Below are 23,495 nucleotides of genomic sequence, written 5' to 3' on the forward strand. Positions count from 1 at the left end.
TCGTGTCGTATCGTGTTGCCAAAAAGCAAATTAAAACTAGTCTTTTAATTCCAACTCCTAGTACTGGTCCTATTAAATCATACCCAACAATGCTAGTGTAGTAACGAGCAATTTTGCGGCAAATATAATATCTCTCGACCGCGAAATACACTCGCCATTAAAACGTCAGAGTGCAACAAACCACCATACATCACCCGCTGATTCATAGACTAGTTGCTACGAATGTATTAAGCTCATACAGGTACAAACAAAACTCATTTATGAAGCACTTTTAAACGAATTTCAACCCTACACCCGACCAATAAAATTCGTTTTTGTTTGATTTTAAATGGGATTTTGTCCTTTAATCCGTTGATACGGACTTGACTTTATGCACCCCTTCATGGGTGCAATAAATTTTTGTAGTGCACATTTACTGCCTAATGAATTTTATAGCGCCATGATAATATACGAGTATGAGTGTTTTATTGATACAATGAAACTACTACTGTAATTACTATAAAACTTACTATAAAACTAGTAATTACTATAAAATTCCCTTTTTTCTACCTCAAGCTCCAAATTATTTGATTATAATTTCGCTATGCTATTCGCCTTTGACTCATCCTACATGTATAGGTACTTACGTATAGAAAAAGAAAATGGGTGATTAGCATACTCGTATATTATTATTATCGACGTACAGCTCAAATTACTGGATTTAGAAACTTGAGATTTGCACATAGGTTTTTTTTTAAGTTAGACCTCCAATAAGAAAGGTTTAAAAAAACGCAATCTTTAACTACCTAAATCTACGCGAAAGAAATCGCGGAAAAAAACTCATCATAGTGAAGTGATAGTTTCAAGTAAATTCGTAGATACATGGCTCTGTCTGCGAAAGCCCACAAAAAACTTAACCGTGTATTAAATTCAAGTTCAACTAATGAATTCTTAACGCAGGTCAGAAGATCATTCGTACTAGGTATTTCAACAAAAATAATAACGGAAAATAATTTAAACTTTCATTACGAGTTAGAACAAAGATCTTGGACCCATTTGTAGACAAAAGAATCTAAAATGAAATCTTTACGAAAAGGCACTACGAGTGACTACAACGACGCCCTATTCAATTTTTATGAACTTTTAGAAGTTAATTTAGAAAATCGTCTCTTTAACGCGTTGATGTACCTACTAGACAGTGATACCAATGCCAGAGAGAGAAAATGGATATACAAGTCGAACCACGAAATTAGTTAACTGCCACGGGCAATTATACAAGTAATAAACATATTATTAGGGTAAGTATTTAATAAACGCAAAACAGGACGATTGCATCTCCATTTTTTTTTGTAAAAAATAGCGAGCAAACGAGCAGGCGGGTCACCTCATGTTAAGTGATTACCGCCGCCCATGAACATTTGCAGCACCGTTTCAGGAATTTGTTGGTCCGCCCCTTGAATAATCCCATGCCGTACCTAATGTAATGGGAACACCGCCGATGGGAGTCGATTCCGCAGTTTGCATGTGCGTGGAAAAAAGCATCTGGCACAAAGGGCAGTCAAAATTCACCAGGTACCCAGGTGGAGGGTAAAATTGCTTACGGTGGCGTGCGGTGCGGTTGTAGAAAAAGGGGGGTGGAATGAGTGGTTTGATTCTGAATCGACAACATGTTTATTAGGCTCACCGTTGCCTAATATTTGACATAAAATCAAAGAAAAATAGGGCTACTTTAGGGCTACCTGCGTCAAATGTTCTAACATTTGACGCCTGCCAATGACGTCGAAGCCTCGACATTTTGTTAGAAATTCCCTAACTGTTGTGAACTCTGTTTGGACTGAGATCTATAGAGTGTACTTTGACTTTGCTCAGAGGAAACGAGACAGATTTATGTGAACGTACAATGCTCTGTCACGTTTTAACCGTACCTGACGTCTTAGCAAAGTCAAATCTCAACCTTAGGTTGACTAAAATAGTTTAGCGTAAATCCGTACTTAGATCTCTTAATTGTTGCAGTTTAATTTACACTTTATATCTTTTAAATAGTTTATTGTAGTCAATTAGAATAAACGTCAGACTTTGTACGTATAATTAACTCATACTGAAGTTCCACTCATAATAAGTGTTTTGACGTACAGAACTATTCAAAACGCTTATAGCGCACTACATAGTCATAAACCTGTCTGGGACAGGTACAATTTACTTAGTTCTAACAACAGTTTGAACTTTCAAACCTTTTATTAAATACCTATTACGTAGATACTAGATGCTTCGATATAATTTATAGACATTATCTTCAATGTTAACGTAAAGGCCAGACGACCGTAATTTAGTGAGTCAGTCGCGTATTTTCGGTCGCAATTTTTTTTTAAATTCAGATACAAGTTAGCCCTTGACTGCAATCTCACCTGGTGGTAAGTGATGATGCGGTCTAAGATGGAAGCGTGAAATTATTACGGTTGAACTGAAATTCTGCTGGGCTACCAGACAGGACAGAAAAACGCGGCTCACAACTTCCGTAGCAATTTCACGCTCCATCCTTATCTCATCCCGGTCCTTGAACGAAGTTCAGTCCTATAGTCGTATGTAAGTCGAACTCATTTTGAGTCGTCATGTGGTAGTTTCGGCCTTTATGGAACCGAATGCAGCAGAAATTACACGACTGATACCTATTACGCGACTCATAACTCAAAAAATTACGCTCGCTCGCCTCACGCTAAGTAATTTGCCTTTCATAGTTCTGAGGTCATTTTTGAGGCCACCAGGAACACAAAGGTGCGCCTCCCAACTAAACCTAGTGTAACTTTTCAAGCTATCTTCAGTTTTACATAATACATTATAATAACCGTATTACATAATAATATGAGCACTGAAGTAAATTATTATCAGCTATCATTTCGTATGGATGGGCAAACATCGAATCAAATTTGATTGACAATTTTGATATCATACAAATTCGGCAGGTTAAATTTATGGATGATTTAAACACCATCCAAGGTTAGATTAGATAATATTCAAATAGGAATAAGACTGCATTTTAGTATGGTGAACACAACCAACTTCACACACTTGAGAACATTATAGAGAACTCTTAAGCATGAAGGTTTCCTTACAATTTTTTTAAATCCAGTGATATTAATTTACTTAAAACGAACTTATCTCCGAATAGTCGGAGGTACGTGCCCGGGATCGAACCTGCGACATCTTAACCACTATCTACCACACGCTGTATTGCGTTTTATGTATGTACATTGTACGTAGTCATAAATGATTTCTGATTTGGTTAATTAATTTCGCATTGAGAGGCATGGATTCAGTAAATCGCTGATGATAATAGTTTTTGTGGCTGCGGCTTTGGGTCGAGGTTTTACACGCATTTCATGGATGTTAATTAATAAACTCATTAATTATACCTACACTTGTGTGTTTTGTTTAGTGTTATACCAACTCTTGTAATTGGGAAACTTAGAAGTTTTTTAATATCCAGAGATCTCTTATTAGAAGCACGGTCGACCTCAGAATTCGACTAGCAATTCTGCGAAGCTATTTCATCAAAAACCTGTCGCACTTATCACCTTTTTCTAAAAATACGCCACACCTACCTAACGTATGTGCATAACCGTGTGATCATTAAGTTGCTAAACGACTTACGACCTTTGACTGTACAAATACCCCGTAGGAAAAATTGCACATCGAACTTCAGAAAAAGGTTTTGTATTTAGAATGATTTAGAAGGCTTATCGGTCGAGATATGAGTGACGATTCTGTCTATATCTATGTGACGTACAATGTGCGGAGCGGAGTGTGGAAAAAAAACCCAGGAAGACAGAAAGAAAAGACCTATGTGACCTATGCCTTAACGACAGAGACAACGCTCTACGAAATCGCCATTTCTTTCTAAAGTTTGATGTGTAATCTTTCTTGCCTGGTACATAAGTGCTCTTCTATCCACTTATTTTTTATTCGTAGGTATAAATTAAAAAAAAAAAATAACTTACCGTCCAGAGAAATCAGCGCATAATTCGTTTTCATATTTTCGACTACATTCCGTAAAATTTCTTGTTTCAATGTTTCCAAGTTGTTATTCCTTAAATCGAGAACATTCAACTTTTGTATATCATCGAACACCCCGTCATCCAACACTCGTAACTTATTATCGGCTAAAGAAAGTTTCTTGAGCTGAGTCAATCCGCCGAAACCTCGTTCGGAGATAAATTCTATTTCGTTGCCATCCAAGTAAAGTTCCTGGAGGCTCCAAAGTTCCGCGAATGCCAAATCTCCTATCATCATCAATTTGTTGTTCCTCATGTCCAACATAATCAGGTTTGATAGTCCCTGGAAGTTTTCTCTAACGACGACCGTCAACAGATTACTGTTCAGATCCAATTTTATCAAATTATTCAAATGCTTGAAACACCCGTCGTGCAGCACGCTTATCGTATTCTTCGACAAATATAACCTCTGTAAATTCGGAAGAACGTAGAATACGTCCCTTTGTAATTCAGATATCTGATTTTCTGTCAGGCTTACATTAGCGAGCAGTATTAGATGGGCGAACGCCATTCTTTCCAGTTTTGCGATTTTATTTCTTTGCAGCGTTATTTCCCGTAGCGTCGACGAGTTTGTGAATGCGAATGATGGTATCGTGTTAATATTTGCGTACTGTATATTTAAATAGTTCAATCGATCGAGTCTAACAATAACCTTCGCCGGGATGTATGTCAGCCCGCCGTCGGCCCTTACATTAAAAGTGAGCCTTTCTATTTTCGGTTGAGAGTAGAAATTCGACCAGAAAGGATCGTCTTCGGCTATACCTCCGTTGAAAACCCAGCAGTCGGCTTTTGTAGCTGTTTTTAGTTTGATACTCTCGCAATAACAGTGTACTTTGGATACCCGGTCCTGAATATCGCAAATGTTAACGTAATGCGAGTAGGGGGATTTTTCGGATTTCCATCTCCGTTTATCATTCTGACGACTCTCCGTCAGGGTTATCTCGACGGTCGCGAAGGCAATCATTAGGATTAGGTACTTGAAGTCCATATTTATTGCCCCTCACATCGAGGAAACCTGAAACAACGAAAAACGTATTAGGAATTTCCTTTTGTCTTGGATTTATTATTGGAGTAAAGTTTTTAAAAATTCCGTGGGAACTCTTTGATTTTCCGGGACTAAAATTAGCATAGGTGTGTCCTTCTTTAAGATGTAAGCTACCTCTGCATTATTTATTACATATTTCGTCCAAACCGGTTCAATAGATAGGCCGTGAAAAGCTAGCCGACAGACAGACACACTTTCACGTTTATAATAATAGTATGGGTTTTTGTTACATGACGTGGTAAATACACTGAAAACGAAATACAAATACGATTGGGTCAGCCGTTTGAGAGACTGGGTAAGCATCAAATATTAATGTTGAAAGAGACGGATTTACTACTTAAATACATATTACATTTATTTGTCGAACTGAAATACAAAAACGAGTTTTCTACCCTCTGTACTAGGAAAGACCTGTATTACAGAAGGTCAGACCTCAGGGATAAAATTTTTTTTTTAATCTAAGCACCAAAATCCAATTATATCTCAATCTAGATTGCATTTAGAATTTTAAATTTAGAACTTTATTAAATTCACATATAAATAACTTAAATACAAGGACGAGTTCCCTACCCTCTGTATTGCAGATACCTACTTAGTAAGTACTAAGTTCTTCAGGAATACAAAAGTTTTAATTAAAACATAAGATAGTACCTTACGTACCGCGGTTGTATACTAAATAAGTATACAGAATTTATTCGAAGTAAACACCAATGAAACAAACACATAATACCTTAAATAAATATTAAATTTAACCATCATTTAATTCCCTAGTGCTTGTCAATTTTCGTACTAACGTTTTAATTGGTACAAATTAATAACGATCGCTCGAACAGAGTAATTTATTTATAATAATGGTATTTACGAGTAGTTTCAAGTGTTGTTTTGAGCTTCACTTATTATCAGGTAACCGCTTTTCGTTAGGTATTATATTATGACTCAAGCAGAATAAAAACTAATAACAGTTATTATTCACTTTATAACTATTAAAAAACATTTAGAAGCAATTATTTAAGGGCTACTAGGTACTATATCAAAGTACTAGCTGATGCCCGCGACTTCGTCTGCTTGGATTTAGGTTTTAAAATCCTGTGTGAATTTTCCGGGAAAAATTAGCCTATGCCACTCTCCAAATCTTCAAACCCAAGCAAAAATCACGTCGATCCGTTGTTCTGTTGCGACGTGATTTAATAACAAAACTTAAAGTGTGTAGTGATAGTACTAAGTTGAAGTTAGTTATCCAACGACTCGACTCCAAGCCACTCCGTCGGATTGCGTTGGCCCTAAGAATTACAAGTGTAAATTAAAAATTTATAACACCCCCGACAATTGAAGGTTACAGTAACTAGAAAAGAGCTGATAACTTTTAAACGGCTGAACCGATTTTCTTTGATTTTAACTAAGAACACTCTCGATAAAGCCACCTTTCAAACAAAAAAAAAAAACTAAATTAAAATCGGTTCATTAGTTCAGGAGCTGCGATGCCACAGACAGATACACAGATACACACGTCAAACTTATATAGCAGCCCTCTTTTTGGGTCGGGGTTTAAAAATAGACATTTAAAACCGTTACGTACGATTGACCTAATATTTAAAGCAATATGTAAAACCATTTAAACCTACCAGTATTATGTAAAGTATTTCAAACGATTCAAGAATCTAATAATAGTAAAAATACATGGATTTGAATCGGGTCTATAATATTATGTAAATCCAATATTCTTGCCGTTTTCTCTTTGATCGTATTCGATTTTGAATACAACCTTACGTATTTTAATGTTTTCAGAGTTCAGATTTAAGGCCCTGTATCAACACAACGCGGGAAGTAAGCAACGCGGACAGCAAAATAAAACCGACTTCAAAAACCACAAACACTAAAAAGTAAAAAATAACTTTTATTTAGCTACACGTGTAATGTACCTAGGTATGAAGTCGAGCGAGCATATTAAAACAAAATTAGAAATCCAAGAGTGAAGCTCGCCCGACTTCATACCTAGGTACATTACACGTGTAGCTAAATAAAAGTTATTTTTTACTTTTTAGTGTTTGTGGTTTTTGAAGTCGGTTTTATTTTTCTTTTGAAATTTTTTTATTTCACAATTTTTAGTGGCCCACTGTACTATAATATGCTATGCCCAGTTAAAACCCTACTGTTTACTAAGCTATTACACTGATCGCGAGCAATTTGCTCCTATCTATTGAGGAGTTCTGTTCTCCATCTCCGAAGATATTCATCAGATCTTTACCAAATTTATATGGGACCATCTGCACAGTATACCCTTTCAAACAAAAAAAAAATTTCCAAATCGGTCCAGGGGTCTTTGAGTAATCGGGGAACATACATAAAAAAAAAAAAAAGATTCCGACGAATTGAGAACCTCCTCCTTTTTTGGAAGTCGGTTAAAAAGTGCGATAGCAGTTCAAGTATAAACCACAAGTGCAACACATTTCTTGTGGCTATTGACAGGACTTCTTCTGCATGCTGTATAAAACAAGTCAAACTGCAGCACTTGATCTTGCTAAATGCGATGATTTAATCTGTATGACTCCACTTTCTACAATTTTGCTGTATGAACACCTTTATAGACACAGTGTGAGGCACAATGCATGCCGGCAGATTTGAGGCGCAGCTTCTTTCTGGATTATAACCCAAACTAAGCGTTATTCATTTTGGTTTAACAGCGGCGACGCGCGACAATCCTAGGCGCATCTTTTAAGCACACCACGAGTCCTCTGTGTTTTGTTTTAGCAACTGAATTTTTCACGGTACGGCAAGCTAAGACTTTAGACTCTACATAAAGTATATACTTCTATATAGGCGAGTTTTTTGACAACTACATACTCAAAGTACTCAAAGTAACTAGATAGTCAAGAAACTCGACTACACTTCAATCTATGCGTCGACCATTAATATCACAACTTCTAGCTGCAGGCGCCTCGCGTTATGTGTAACCAAGGCTTAGTTTTAATACAATAAACGTACTCGTGTCGTCAAAACATCGCGAACATTTCGAACATAACCATGAAAACTTTTTAGAATTTTATCATTGTATTTGCTACAGAAAAGTTTCCTTTTGAAAAATACTTCATTGTTATCGCAACTTTGTGCAACAAGTTCGGGATAAAAGTTTATCTTTCAGTTATTATGCAAACATCTGTATCCGCGGTCCTGTTTTGTGTTTTTATAAGGTTTTTAAACGACTTTATTGTTGTTTGACTACTTACTTTTCGCCCAGTAATATAAAGCAAAAAGTAGTAATAGAAAAGATGATGTAAGAATGAATAACATATAATAGCACTTCAATGAATTGCATCTACACTGGCCTTTAAGTTATGTACGGTCGGCCTCAGAATTCGAGTAGCAATTCCGCGAAATCATTGCATCAAAAACCTTTTCTTTAAACACGCCACACATGACACACACCTAACGCATGTTCATAACCGTGTCACGCGAATATGATCATTAAAGTGCTAAACGACTTATAGCCTTTGACTGTGTGTACAGCAGTGATAATTAATCTTTATTAAGAATTCAACCGCCTATTCGAGAGGACTGAAATTCGATACCGGACGCGCACTTCTATTTCGGAGTTATTCCCGCAACCCTTTCACTAATAACCGAATGACTACTATCATTTTACTAATATTCATAAGCCCACATGACATAAAACCAAGTAGGAAACGCTCGCGAGTACAACCAGCTGCAATTTAGCGTTTATAAATTTCGTTTAACTAGAACCACCGGGCTTCATTATAACAGTTTAACGACCTCTAACAAAGTATTCAGGCCCCTAGAGCTTTATGAGTTATGACCAAAAAGCAGCGAGTTCCCTCGGCGGGGAGTCGCTGTAACTTCTCCCAAAGGATCAGACCACTGGAATGGGTCAAAAATATGCTTGGTAGTGACTAGTGACGTTAATGTAGACTTGAGGTTAATGGATTTTATACGTTCTATATAAAGATATCAGAAAATTCTTTCCTAGTAGTTTCAACGTTATAAAAATAACCTGCCCGCAAAACTCAAGTTTCTATCCAAGCGGTTTAAGCTTTTTCCCAGTAATGAAGTGCTATACGTTAAGTTCTCTTATCCATAGGTGCAAAGTATTCGTTTAAAAAAATATATAACATGCCTGCATGTATGAAATAGCTTAAGAGATAATAATTTAAATAACACGGTTATTTTCGCCGTATTAATGTCTGAAATGTACGAGTTTGCTATGTCCACTCCTAGACGAGTAGCTCGTTGTTCATGAGTAATGTCGCACCAAAACGACAACACTGCGGGGGTGAAATTTACACACCCTGTGATATTTAGGCAAATAGAAGGTGTTTCGGGCACAACTATAAATTATTAAAATTACGCATAAATATTCGTTTCGCGTGAAATGTGGTCTGTACACATGGTGGAGTAAAGTTTTGTTTATTATGTGCTGGATTTTAACCGTGAAGTCACCTAAATGTAAATGTATACGCGTATAACAAAATGGGGAAAAGGCAGAATATGTGAATAGGTATATTATAGGAACTAGGATACTCAGTCAAAATATGTTATATCTTTATTGAGTATTAGCTAGTGATATTATGGTGACAATTTTGAACTAAACCTGCATTATTACTTTTTGAAATAAACGCTTTGAATCAGAAAACGGGGGGGGGGGGGGGGGGGGCGAGTTCATTTTTAGGGTTCCGTACCTCAAAAGGAAAAAGGTAACCCTTATAGGATCACTTTGCTGTCTGTCCGTCCTAGAATCATGAAATTTGGCAGGTAGGTAGATCTTATAGCACAAGTAGAAAAAAAAACCAAAATTCGTGAATTTGTGATTACATCACAAAACAAATTAAAATGTGTTCATGAACATTTTCACATCAATCATCAAACATCAATTTTCAAAGTAAGATAAATACACTGAGTGGTGTACCTATCATATTATGAAAGGGCTTTATCTGTACATTCTAAAACAGATTTTCGTTTATTTTTGTGGAAAATAGATTTTGATTTATCGTGCAACATCAGAAAAAATACCCGAGTACGGAACCCACGGTGCGCGAGTCTGACTCGCACTTAGCCGGTTTTTTATAATTCCGAGGAAGTCAAGTTGACCTGATATTAATCACTTAACATGATACTTACTTGGCAGGACACAAGCGCTTCTGATGAAGTAATTAAGTTTAATTACCCGTATGACAGTATGGTGGCGAGACAAAACGATTTGACCGTTACCAACCCACCGTCAGGATATAGGGTTAACGTCTTTATCCCTTTTATTGTTGTGCATATCTTGTTCCATTAACTTTTTCAAAAATCAAAAATTTATTTTATTTTATACAGGATCCTCATGACATTTCAAGAATGGCATCGGTCCTGTAAGTAGATTCTACTGAGGAGATGGACTGAGAGCCCGCGAGGTCCAGACTAGCTGATGCCCGCGGCTTCGCCCGCGTGGATTTCGGTTTTTTAAAATCCCCTAGGAACTCTTTGATTTTCCGGGATAAAAAGTAGCCTATGTGCTAATCCAGGATATTATCTATCTCCATTCCAAATTTCAGCCAAATCCATTCAGTAGTTATTGCGTGAAAGAGTAACAAACATACACACACACACACACACACACACACACACACACACACACACACACACACACACACACACACACACACACACATACAAACTTTCGCCTTTATAATATTAGTGTGATTTTATACAGGATTCTTATGACATTTCAAGAATAGCATCGGTCCTGTAAGCAGATTCTACTGAGGAGATGGACTGAGAGCCCGCGAGGTCCAGACATTTGTTATTTTATAAAAGCTGAAGTTTCTCTGCGTTTTGCCTCCAACACAGGGAGGAACGATCAGTGACTATGAAGTCTCGATCATGGTGACTTTGGCAGATAACAGGTAACAAAGGTGTAAAAAAAACTTACGTCAAAGTATTAGAAATCACGTCATATATTCCAGACACCCTTAAACTTTAACAACATTTCATAGTCGCTGATCATTCCCTCCTGTGTTTAGGACAATACACAGACAAACTTTCAGCTTTTATAAATAACAAAGGTCTGGCCCTCTCTCTCTAGTAGTAAATTAATGTGTATACTTAGCTTAGGCCACGTTGTTAAGAAGTTAGCGAGAAGTGGATGGAAGAAGAAGGTGGATCGGGCGTAGTAGCGCCATGTTTTGATGAAAAACATCAAGTGCAAGCTGGTTTTAGACCTCAGAATTTAATTAAAGATAGAAGAGTACCAGGGATCTTATGTTAAGTTCTTATTAAAAGTCCAAAACACTCATTAATTACTTCACACGCAAGTGCGAGAACCAAGCATTGACCTAAGTTTATATTATGTATTGTTCCCAGAATGTTGTAACGTGGGTATGACAACTGACAAGGGAAATTAGGACTTCAAAACTTTTGTGAGACAACAACTAATGTCAAATCAATTAAATAGAGTTATGTGGTTTTGGTATATGATTTTTGGGGATCCGTACCTCAAAAGGAAAAAAGGGACCTTTATAGGATCACTTCGTTGTCTGTCTGCCGTTCGTATCTGCCAATTCAGGGTAATCAAAACCTATAGGGTACTTCCCGTTGACCTAGAACCATGCAATTCGGCAGGTAATCGTATTACCTGCCAAACAGGTATGACAGGTAATATGATTACCTGTTACAGGTATGACAGGTATGATGCACAAGTAAAGTATAAAATCCAAAAACCGTGAATTTGTGGTTACATAACAAAAAAAATTAAAGATTTCCCTCAAATAATTAATTTACTAAATCATATGATGCCAAGATGACAGTCACTGTCCATCATTAACTTGCATTTTTTTAAATTAAATACTGGTTTGAGATTTCCCGTATGATAGTGCGGAACCATTCGTGTGCAAGTCTGACTCGCACTTGTCCGGTTTTTTATTTGATGGCAAATTATTCTTTGACCGTCATTTCATCTGATGGTAGGTATGTTACGATGCAGTGTAAGATGGAAGATGGATGGAGAAGGGTTTCAGTCAAAGTCCACCATGCTGGCCAAGTGCGAATTTTCAGATTTCACTTTGAAAAAATTATAGAGAACAGCAGCGCTTTTACTTTAAAAAATGTCTCATTACAATGTCGTCAGTATCCAAGATTACAGTCAAAAAGTGCTAAAAAATAAAGCTGCTCTTTAATCGAAGGCATAGCGTAGAAAGAGAGGTTGTAAAGGCTGTAACAACAGAAAGGCGTTGAAACAGGCTGCCATTGTAAGCTAAACAAAGACATTAATTTCGGAGGCAGCTTTTTGAGTCGACGTGACGGAATCTCCGAAGTTTTTAATATCACTTTTACAGATTACGTGACGTAGTCGATACGATAGCAGTATCTAAATGTATAAAAGGAAAAGCTGACTGACTGACTGGACTGAACTCAAACTATCAGACAGATCGAGCTGAAATTCAGCATGCAGATAGCTAACGTACATAGCCGCTAAGAAAGTATGTTTGGTAAAGCCTCGATAGCTCAACGGTTGAGGAGCGGAGTGGATTCCGAAAGGTCGGCGGTTCAAACCCCACCCGTTGCACTATTTTCGTACCAGTCTTGGAACAAGCTTTACGCTTAATTGGAGGGGAAAGAGGAGTATGATTAGCATGGCTAATATTATAAATACTAAAAAAAAACAAATCCTAAGGGAATAAAATAGGGGTTTGAAATTAGTGTAGTCCACGCGGACGAAATTCACGTGAAATAAATTAATATCTGCCGACTATCATAATATTTATATTTATTTATTATTTCTCCAATACGACAGACGATGTCCAGCACGTGCCAGTGGAATATAGTGGATTCTGGTACAGTAATATGACATTAACTAGCTTCGCTCGCGATTTCGTCTGGACTGCAAATCCAATTCCAAAAAAAATCCTTTCTTTAAGGATTTCTATGTCATAATATCTGTATGCAAAATTTCAGCCCAATCCGACCAGTTGTTTGCAATTTTCCTTTTATATAGGTATTTAGAAAGGTATATTTTTAGTTCGCGACAGGTCGACATGGCAATCGGAGTGGGGACGCCCTGCATACCCCCACAGCTCCCGCGCTAACCCGGTGCGGGTTAGCGCGGGTGACGTGCGGGTGTGCAGGGCGTCCTCCCGCCTCATGCGTCGATAGCCATATCGATCTGTCGTGTACTAGATAATACTGTTTAGATATAAAAATTGTAGAAAAATTACCTAATTCATAAAATTGCGTAGCCTCCTCACTACTGAGTCCTAAGTAATTAATAACCCACTTATCACAGTACACGTCCAAACAAAATAAAGCAGGGCGGTCTTTCCGGCACGTAAGGTAACGGTGTTGTGTCCGTAAACTCCAGTTAGAACAGCCGTGAGTTTATTATAGTAATTAAAAGCCAGGGTAAAAATAGAAAACTGCGCGAAAACGAGCAGTGGTGTTGGGTAGTGTTTTCCAAGGCGTACATTTCTTAGAAAGCAGTTTCGAAAACAGGTTTAACAAGTGTAAATTAAAAATTTATAACACCCCAGACAAGTGAAGGTTACAGTAACTAGAAAAGAGTTGATAACTTTCAAACGGCTGAACCGATTTTCTTGAATTATAGCTAAGAACACTTTCGATCAAGTCATCTTTCAAGTAAAAAAAACTAAATTAAAATCGGTTCATTAGTTTAGGAGCTACCATGCCACAGACAGATACACAGATACACAGGTCAAACTTAAAACACCCCTCTTTTTGGGTCGGGGTTAATAAAAATTATTTTTTAGATATCTCCAAAAACGTGAGAATTTTCAAAAACTGATGCCTATACGAAATAATTCTGAATAGTTAAACTACTCGTAGAAGAGGAGACACCACAAGGCTGATGTTCTTCCCGCTACTGAACAATATGGGACTTTTAGGACATAGGATGTTGATAACACTGATAATAATAATTGTTATATAGCATAATCCACAGGATGTTAGCTTGATAGACAATACACATAATTGATAACTTTTAATTAAATTAAAATCTTTTATAATGCGTACTAGGTACCTAGTAGGTACCTGTATAAGATTTATGAACGAGTTTAGAGTTTAAATGGATTGTGACTTGCTAATTGTTAAATGGTCATAGACATCAGATTTATGTAATGTTTCATTGGCTAATTGAGTACTTATACTTTTACGCCTAATTAACGCCCCCTACACAAAAACCCTCTTTGTATGTAAGTTCAATAGTTTCTGCGTTATGAGGGAGTTGAAAATGGCTTGAAATGGTTCGTGTATTATATTCTAATTACATTACAATTATTAGACTTTGTCGTATTAAAACAGTTACTTAAATGAAGTAGTAGTAAGCTTACCTACTACTTTACAGCTATAACCTAGTTTTGGCAGATAATATGTACCTATTTGTCCACGAAATAATTAACGTTTATGTACCAACCTACATACTACCTATACATATAGGCGCCTAGTCAAAACCTATGTGCTCAATGGGAATAGGGATAACTTATTTATAATAAATAATAAATAAATAAATAATTTTTATTTCAGGCAATTAAGTCACAAGATAACCCATTACAAACAAAAAGAAGAAACAATATTATACAAAATCAAACAATCCAGTCTTTGATTTAAATACTGCACTCTTTCCAAATCAAATCAAGTTTATTTTGCAAAATAATTGTGGGTAAATAACAATAATATAATATAAGAATAATAACCTGTTCCACTAAGCCAATTCTGATCCGCATCCAAAGGTAGTAAGGATTCCAAGGATTTTAGTTTGGACCTACTACGTAAGAATACCATGAAGTCAACCAATCACAACAATTGAGATTGTAACATTATTGATGAAGGTTTTTCGTTATCAACCAGCCGGTCTACAGGCTTTTTATAAGACGAGACAGGGTAGAACAAAACACACACAGCACTACAAAGAAAACAGGGCACGCTTTCCGGCCACATTGTGTCGTCCCGTCTCCGTCGCGTCGACGTGCTATACGAGTAAGTACACGCGTGCTTTTATAATAAACACCACGCCGCGAACTGGGACGCGATGTGTCGGATACTTCCGATGTATGCGGAAAACTGCATCAATCATTATTACAATCTCATATATTGTGATTGGCTGAATTAATGGTATTCTTGTTGCAGCAATGCATTGTAGCTAATAGTGAGCGTGCGTCAACCAATCAGAAGTGATTGTGTTCATGACATTGTAGCTGTTCTACTACAAACGAACCGCTGATGATAGTTTGAAAAGCTAATGTCCACTAGCAATGAAACTTGCAGGAGTCTAGCTCTGGCTAGTTGAATGTCACTAACATGGACTACTATCTGCATATTAGTGTAAATACATCATCATCATCATCATCATCATCAGCCTGTGGACGTCCACTGTTGGACATAGGCCTTCCCTATAGAGCGCCACCACACCCGGTCCTCAGCCTTCCTCATCCAGCCACTTCCCGCCAGCCGCTTTATATCGTCGGTCCATCGTGCTGGAGGGCGTCCCACACTACGTTTGCTTAAACGCGGTCTCCACTCAAGGACTTTCCGGCTCCAACGGCTATCGCCTCTACGACAGGCATGGCCTGCCCACTGCCACTTCAGCTTGCTAATAGTTTGGGCTATGTCAGTGACCTTGGTTCTCCTGCGGATCTCCTCATTTCGGATCTTATCCCTCAGGGAAACTCCTAACATAGCCCTCTCCATAGCTCGCTGAGCAACTTTGAATTTGTGAACAAGGCCATTTGTCAGTGTCCACGTTTCAGCACCATAGGTGAGGACGGGAAGGACACACTGGTTGAAGACTTTTGTTTTCAGGCATTGAGGAATTGACGATGAGAAGACTTGACTTAACTTTCCAAAAGCTGCCCAGCCCAGCCGAATTCTTCTGTTGGCTTCCTCATCGAAATTGCTTCTGCCTAGTTGAATTATTTGGCCAAGGTAGTTGTATTGTGAAACAATTTCGATGCCAACATTTTCGACGCGAACCGGTGTCGGGACAACGTGCTGATTGAGCATTATCTTTGTTTTGTCCATGTTTATCCCGAGACCGACACGTCTGGAAGAGCGGCTTAGGCTACACAGCATCTCCTCGAGATCTTGCGGAGATTCTGCTAAGATAACCACGTCGTCAGCGAACCGTAGGTGTGAGATGTACTCGCCATTTATGTTTAGTCCTCGTCCTTTCCAGTCCAGCGTTTTGAAGAGGTCTTCCAGTGCACTGTTAAACAGTTTTGGAGATATTACGTCCCCCTGTCTAACACCCCTTCGCAAGCTGATAGGTTTTGTCTGCTGAGACTGTATTTGGACGGTCATTGACGCAGAATCGTAAATACATCGCAGCACCTCGATATACCGCCAATCGACCTGGCATCTTTGCAAAGATTCCAAAACAGCCCAAGTTTCGATAGAGTCGAAGGCTTTCTCGTAGTCCACAAAGGCAAGACAGAGTGGGAGATTATATTCTTCTGTCTTCTGTATAATCTGCCTTAAGGTGTGTATGTGGTCTACGGTACTATAGCCTTTTCGAAACCCAGCCTGTTCTGGAGGTTGGAACTCGTCAAGTCTTCGGGCGAGGCGATTTGTAAGAACCCTCGAAAACAACTTATAAACATGGCTCAGGAGGGAAATCGGCCGGTAGTTCTTCAACAGCTCCTTGTCTCCTTTTTTAAAGAAGAGGATTACTACACTCCTGCTCCATGCTTTCGGCGTTGTTCCATTCATGATGACGTCATTAAATAACTCCTTAAGCTCTGTGAGTACAGGGGTACCTCCTGCACGTAGGAGTTCTGATGTGATGCCGTCATCACCCGGCGCCTTGTTGTTATTGAGTTGTTTGAGGGCTATTCGCATCTCACCAATGTCAATTTCTGGTATATCTTCGGTGTAGTGGCGTGTCAAGGTCGCTCGTTTGTCGCTCGTGTCCTGAGCCGCTCTAGGAGCCTGAGAAGAGTACAGCTGTTCGTAAAATCTTTCGATCTCTTTCAACACCTCTGGTGTTGAAGTGACGATCTTTCCTTCAGGAGTCCTCAGCTTTGTCAGGTGGCTCCTCTCAAGTCGTTTTGCAAACACTTTTGAACCTCGGTTTTGCTCAATTGCATTTTGGATATTGCGGGTGTTATAGCGCCGGAGGTCAAACCGTATTTGTTTCTTGACACGCTTGTTCAGAGTATGCCACTCAGGCAACGCTGAGGAAGTATCTCGTCTCTTCTCCATTAATTCCAGGGTATCTTTGGAGATCTTAGATACCTTTTTCGGCTCATGACGACAATATTTGCGGCCCACTTCACGAACGACGTCAACGAAGTGAGTGAATCTCTGGTCAACGTCTAAGGTGGTTTCCAACAGTTCGAACCGGTTTTTGAGCTCTATTTGAAAGTTACCTGAGCTAAAGTTTTGGGACGATTTTGGTCTGAGAGCCGACTTCATCAGACGGTTCCTCTCTAATTGAAATTATTAAATTTAAATACATCAAGGAAGTCAAAATTTAGATAAAAAAATAGACATTGGCACAATAGTAAAGTACTGAAAATTGGCATAGCTGCTGATTCCTGCGAAGGAGTTTATTCGTAACGTTCTCCATACAAATGTTTGATTCTTATTTTAATACAAACCGATAAAAATTAATAAAAGTTATAAAAGTTAGTTAACGCGCTCTTAAAAGGATCTGTCTGTAAGTAAATAGTTTGTCAGATTTCCATGACATAGATTTCCATATTGTTATCTCAAAGTTAGACGGACTCGAAGTTTTACATGTATGGTTCGCGACAGGTAGATATGGCAATCAGGGTATGAGGCGGGGGAACGCTCCGCACACCCGCACGACACCCGAGCTATCCTGCACCGGGTTATCGAAGGGGTCTGTGCGGGTGTGCGGGTCGCGGGACGTCCCCACCCCGATCGCCATGTCAACCTGTCGCGTAGTATGTAAAACTTTGAGCCCGTATAACTTTATAACGCGATATTTTTACGGAATTTTGACAAACCACAGACATAAATAATTGTTTTTAGAACGCACCTACTTAAAAAAAATTGGCTTTGATTGATTAGTATTAAAATAAAAATCAAACTTCATTCATATGGAGTGCGCTACGAATGCGCTCCTCTTAACTATGTATGGTACAATAATTATTCTGAATAGCCATGGAATTAATGTTTCTAACGATGAAAGAGTAGGTAGGTATTATTCTAAATTCTAACAATGAGAAAGCTACTTTAATCTATGCTTCGCGTGGACTTTTTACAACTCTTTTTAATAAAACAAAAACCACTCACTTAGTAGAACATTATAATATTTCGTCTAGCGAGTTTCTAAATGACACGGTTAAGTATAATACAACTTTGTATTTATCTTAACTAATGTCAATTTTGTTGTGAAACAGTGTTCTCAACATTGTTTGACCTAACTTGTGCAATACGCAAATATGGGATTGGACGTAACAGGACACTCGGTAATTTGCATTCCAGACATTCTAGGAGACTAGACATTGTCAGCCGGAACCATATTTAGCTAAATATGATACATTAGTGTCTGTACTACGGATTTTATTAAGCACTAGCGGACACCCGGCATGCTACTAAGCAAAAAACCCATAATCATAATCATTATCATTTATTTGCTCAAATGCCCATCTTCGCATTATTGCCTTTCTAATGAAACTTGTTTGGGGCACATCGTTTGGATGGTTTCATAGTCTACAACGGACATTTTTCGTGTTTTATATATTAAGAAGATTAATATTTTTTCACATGACTTTGTAGCTGTATTCTTTGTAGAGTAGGTATTTTTTATGTAAGATTTTTCACGAATCTGTTTTTGAATTTTACATAGACTACTTCCTTCTTAGCAATAACTAACAGTGGAAACGCATTTGTATCAACATAAAAACAATATAATGTAACGCCACACCGCCTCAGCCAATCGCAACGCGCCAACGCCAACCAGACTATCCGAGTCAAGCCGAGCCAAACGCCGGCCAATCATAGCCTAGCGGCCATTGAACGCCAACGCCAGCGCCATTGACAGCCGAACGCCACTCAGCAACAACTGCCGGATGCCTTCGGTGGGGATAACGCCATATAAAGCCATGCGAGCTCATTTTTAGGATTATTATTGTATCGTACGCATTATAAGCTGAAATACTGCCGGTCTCTGTAAATAAGTGTAATAAGTGTGTAATAAATGTGTAATAAGTAAATAAGTGTAGTAGTAACAAATATATGAGAGTAATTATTAGTGTGTTGAGTGAAGTGATAAAATAAATTAGTGCGATTATACTGATTTGCTCTTTTTATTTAAACCCACTGTTTCATCTCAGAAGTGGGATTAATAAAGAAAGTTATGATGCATAATCGCGCCAATTAACGATCCGGCAAATACATGCCGGCTACTTTGATCCTCCGCAAGAGGGAAACGAATCACCGTGTAAAAATCAAGCGACAATGAAGATCGTCCACTTCTGGGGCCCGGAAGGTCCTTAGAAGAGTTTTTGAACCGGAGGTACATTCATCTGCAGCGTGCATGGTTTCTACGCCCGATGGCAACCTACCCTCAACTTCTACGCGTAATAACTGAGGTATGATCCATCCATTATTCCATTTCAAATTTTAATCCCGTTTTTAATGATATTGATGCATAGTGTAATGAGGTTGATCGTGTTTGTAACCTCTACTGATGAGATGACCGTGAAAGGTTAATATTGCTAACACCCTGTTTGAGGTTATGAAATTAGTATTAGGGCACGCGGGTTATGATAGGTGGTCATTATACGCTCGCGGATAGAGTAAATGGTTTGAGTGATAGCTGAAGCTAAAAATATAACTATAATTTGTGGCATATCTGACCGTCAAATAAAGGTTTAGGTTTAAAGACGTATTCTCATAAAAAAAAGGTCATTTACATGAGAAAATAAAGTTTACAATATTCGCCATTTAATGAAGTACTCATTCAGCGCATTTGCTGAAGTAGTTCGCATTACTCATAATGTGAGCAGCTAATTATTCAGTTTTAAATGGATTGAATGAGTGTACATTTTTTTTATGTGTGCAGGTATTTTGTTGTACAGTTTAGCTCCTTCATAGGTAAGGGTTTTTCTGCCATAAATTGTTCTAGTTTTGGGTAAGGCAAGGTAGCTAGCTCGACGAGTTTTAGTTTTAATTTTTGTGAATGTGATATTCGTGTGTATTGTTTTATTTACAGTTTTCCTAACCAAAAATACACGTGCTGTATGTATATAACTGATGAAATAAAGGCGGTAAATACTAATGCTAAAATTTCAACCAATTTATTAAGTCAACTTTTTATCGAATTAGGTAAAAACCTGCTCAACCATCCACTTTTCACGTTGCATCTCGCCGAGATACCCGCAATTTGAATTCGCAGTTTAATTCTAGAGTGCTACCGGTACGAAAAAGTTAACAAGTAATTCAATAAGTTAAATAGTAAAAAATAAAAACTCCCGACTGCTGTTTGCGCTGCATATTTTTCGGCTCTTACATTAAATCGTATAAAATCCACCACATTGATTGTTTAAAGAATTTTATGTATCCATTGACACACACGCCATCAAGACGAATGACGTATCATTTATCAAAATCGGTTAAAATTGTTGAGAGGTTATGAACTGACACAAATACATACTGATTAAACGCTTAATCCCTACTTTTGCAGCAATTAATAAATAAAAAAATCTAGTATATCGGATGGTAACAATAGTTCTCAGACTACCCGCAAATTTCAACCATAAGTTTTTAAGAAACAAGCTTTGACGCTATTAGTGTTTTTATTTGCACAAGGCTCAGTCATAGTATAAGGTTCTATAAACCTTTAAGGTTATTTTTTTTTCGCGTCGTCACTGATATTCTCGCTGCAGTCATACAGACAACACTGGGTACGTGTGGGGTACCTATAAATTATTCTTAAGGGTACAATAATATCATTTACGTCAGAATCGGTTGATGAACACTTTCCGTGTGCTCGAACTCAGTTTTGCATATAGCATGGCGATCGCAATTTGAATGTAAAATCGAATTATTTTATGATGTTCACTTTTGAGTTTCTTGTGAAATTGATTTTCATGTGGTTATATGATTGTTATGTAATATGAATATAGATTTTCATAATTGGGGCAGACGTACTTTATGAATCGACTGGGAGCTACTTGTAGTCAAACAATAATATTGTGCTTATCTTTCTTTTCTCGGAATTTTTGGTGAGTTCGTGAAGTGCAAACGTCATCGCCTACGATGGTCACCACTGATGCTTTGCTGTGCGCTGTGTGCCTGATGCCGAGCGCGTCACTGCAAGGCACCTCATCGTGGCGCGCTAACGATGCAGGGTTGCAGCCAATGGGTATCTATAAGCCGCCGCATTGTCGCCTATTTGGGGTCACATAAGCGCTGTTAAGCATTTATGCTGTATGGTATGACTGTTCTTTTATTTTTACTAAAAGTTAGTGTTTATGAAGTCTGTACATGTTGTAACTTGTAGTTTAAATCACATTCTTTGAATGATTGAGAGCATAGTAAGTAGATCTTACTCACGGCTTTGGGACTGTCTCGTATAATATACAAGCCAGTGGCACAGCGTATGAGTAAATACAAATAGGTAGTGTAATGTAGGCAGAATCGGGCACTTGGAGGAAACGTAATAATAATTATTACCAGTTAGACATCCTTATGATTTTGATAATGCTTTTGTCATTTTAGAAAAAAAGTAGTGCTTGTAGGCAGCATGTACGTTACGTACTTTTGCCAATAAGCTTTCAATCGAGTCAATTTTATCATTCTACCTTTAGATTGTCGGTCCAATCATAATGTAAGTAGAAAGTTCAAGTGGCACTTTTAATTAAAGCCATGATTTAGCTTTGTGCCGTTCATTGTTAGTCAGGTGGACCGGACGTACCGTAAGAATTTTCACTAAGCCGACTAGACTGACATTTTACATAATATCTTGAGTTCAGTTGGTGTTAGTATGCCTGCCTGGTTATGTAGCTTACATAGTAGGGAATAGGAATGGAATAGAAAACTGTTATTTAACTGATGATCCTGTATTACCTAAATTCAATCGTGAACTGTTTTCGGAATTACATAGATGCCGAAGTGAAGACAGTAGCCAAGTCTTACTTTCTGCCGCCAAGTCTTAGGTACTTTCTGCCGCCAAGTCTTACTTTCTGCCGCCAAGTCTTAGGTACTTTCTGCCGCCAAGTCTTACTTTCTGCCGCCAAGTCTTAGGTACTTTTTGCCGCCAAGTCTTACTTTCTGCCGCCAAGTCTTACTTTCTGCCGCCAAGTCTTACTTTCTGCCGCCAAGTCTTACTTTCTGCCGCCAAGTCTTACTTTCTGCCGCCAAGTCTTACTTTCTGCAGCCAAGTCTTACTTCATGCAGCGAGGTCTTATTTTCTACAGCCAGGTCTTACTTTCGGTAGCCAAGTTTTACTTTCGGTAGCCAAGTTTTACTTTCGGTAGCCAAGTTTTACTTTCGGTAGCCAAGTTTTACTTTCGGTAGCCAAGTTTTACTTTCGGTAGCCAATTTTTACTTTCGAAAGCCAAGTTTTACTTTCGATAGGAGTACTTTCATCTCGTTGCTCGTTGAGAGATCTCCCTGCAAGGATTTAAGTGAGATTCCTTTTCAAGTCAGAGTAATAGCATTCACAGCTTCACGAGAAGCTACTTCCTTTCTACAAGCCAGTCTGTTGACGGTTTTTCTTTCAAAAATGTCTCTAAAGTAAAACGTGGAAAAATAGTACAACTGAAAAACGATAATAATTTATAAATTAAATAATGTTCTTTTGTTTCGTCTTGGTTTTAAAGTAGATAAGATTGCAGTTTAGATCACAGACCAATAGCATTGGATTAGAATTTTGTAGAATTCATACTGACCACATATTGTAAAACCATTTTGTAAGACAGCGAAAGGATATCGCTCATCAGTAGTATAGGTACAATTTGATTATTACAGATGCTTTTGCAAAATTTGTTACTAGCCGAAAACGATCAGTTTCGTAGAATATTATACATAATTTGGCTTATTTGAACATCCTAGCAAACTTATAAAGTGACTATAAGAATGCTTTTACTAGTAGACATTTTAGAGTTTTCGAGTGTCGACTGATTAATAGTTAGGTATGTTTTGACCTCCATAATACTACCACGAGCCAAGTGCCTAGTCAAGCCAAGCCAAGCACTAACCAGACCCTGTTAAACGCGTTGTGCCACAGGCCCTAGCTAAACTGCGAATAAAATGATTAGACAAACTGCTTACTTGATATTATTTGGACTACTGACAATACTCTCAAAGAATGTGCTATCCATAATTTGGTATTTACCTAGGTCACGATGCCATGTTGCTATTAATTATTTAAATTAGTAAACTCGGGGAGGTTATGCGTAACAAGGCAAATGCTCGGTAAAGGATAGCAAGCGATAGGATAAAGCTAACTA

General features: G+C 38.0%; 1 protein-coding gene across 2 annotated transcripts in view; it reads right to left on the reverse strand.

Annotated features, from left to right (window-relative positions):
* LOC123873016 (connectin-like) overlaps positions 1-23,495 on the reverse strand; it is a 45,777-nt gene that overhangs the window by 3,646 nt on the left and 18,636 nt on the right. The window contains exons 1-2 of one of the 2 annotated variants that reach the window (XM_045917660.1): positions 14,769-15,102; positions 3,975-5,043 (exon numbers count right to left, since the gene is read on the reverse strand). In XM_045917660.1, the coding sequence (XP_045773616.1) occupies positions 3,975-5,016 (1,042 nt within the window). In that variant the 5' untranslated portion in view covers positions 5,017-5,043; positions 14,769-15,102. Of the gene's footprint in view, positions 1-3,974; positions 5,044-14,768; positions 15,103-23,495 lie in introns of those variants that run through there. The other variant, XM_045917661.1, reaches the window with a different exon arrangement.

Source organism: Maniola jurtina, chromosome 16 (genome assembly GCF_905333055.1).
Source record: "Maniola jurtina chromosome 16, ilManJurt1.1, whole genome shotgun sequence".
Lineage (NCBI taxonomy): Eukaryota > Metazoa > Arthropoda > Insecta > Lepidoptera > Nymphalidae > Maniola > Maniola jurtina.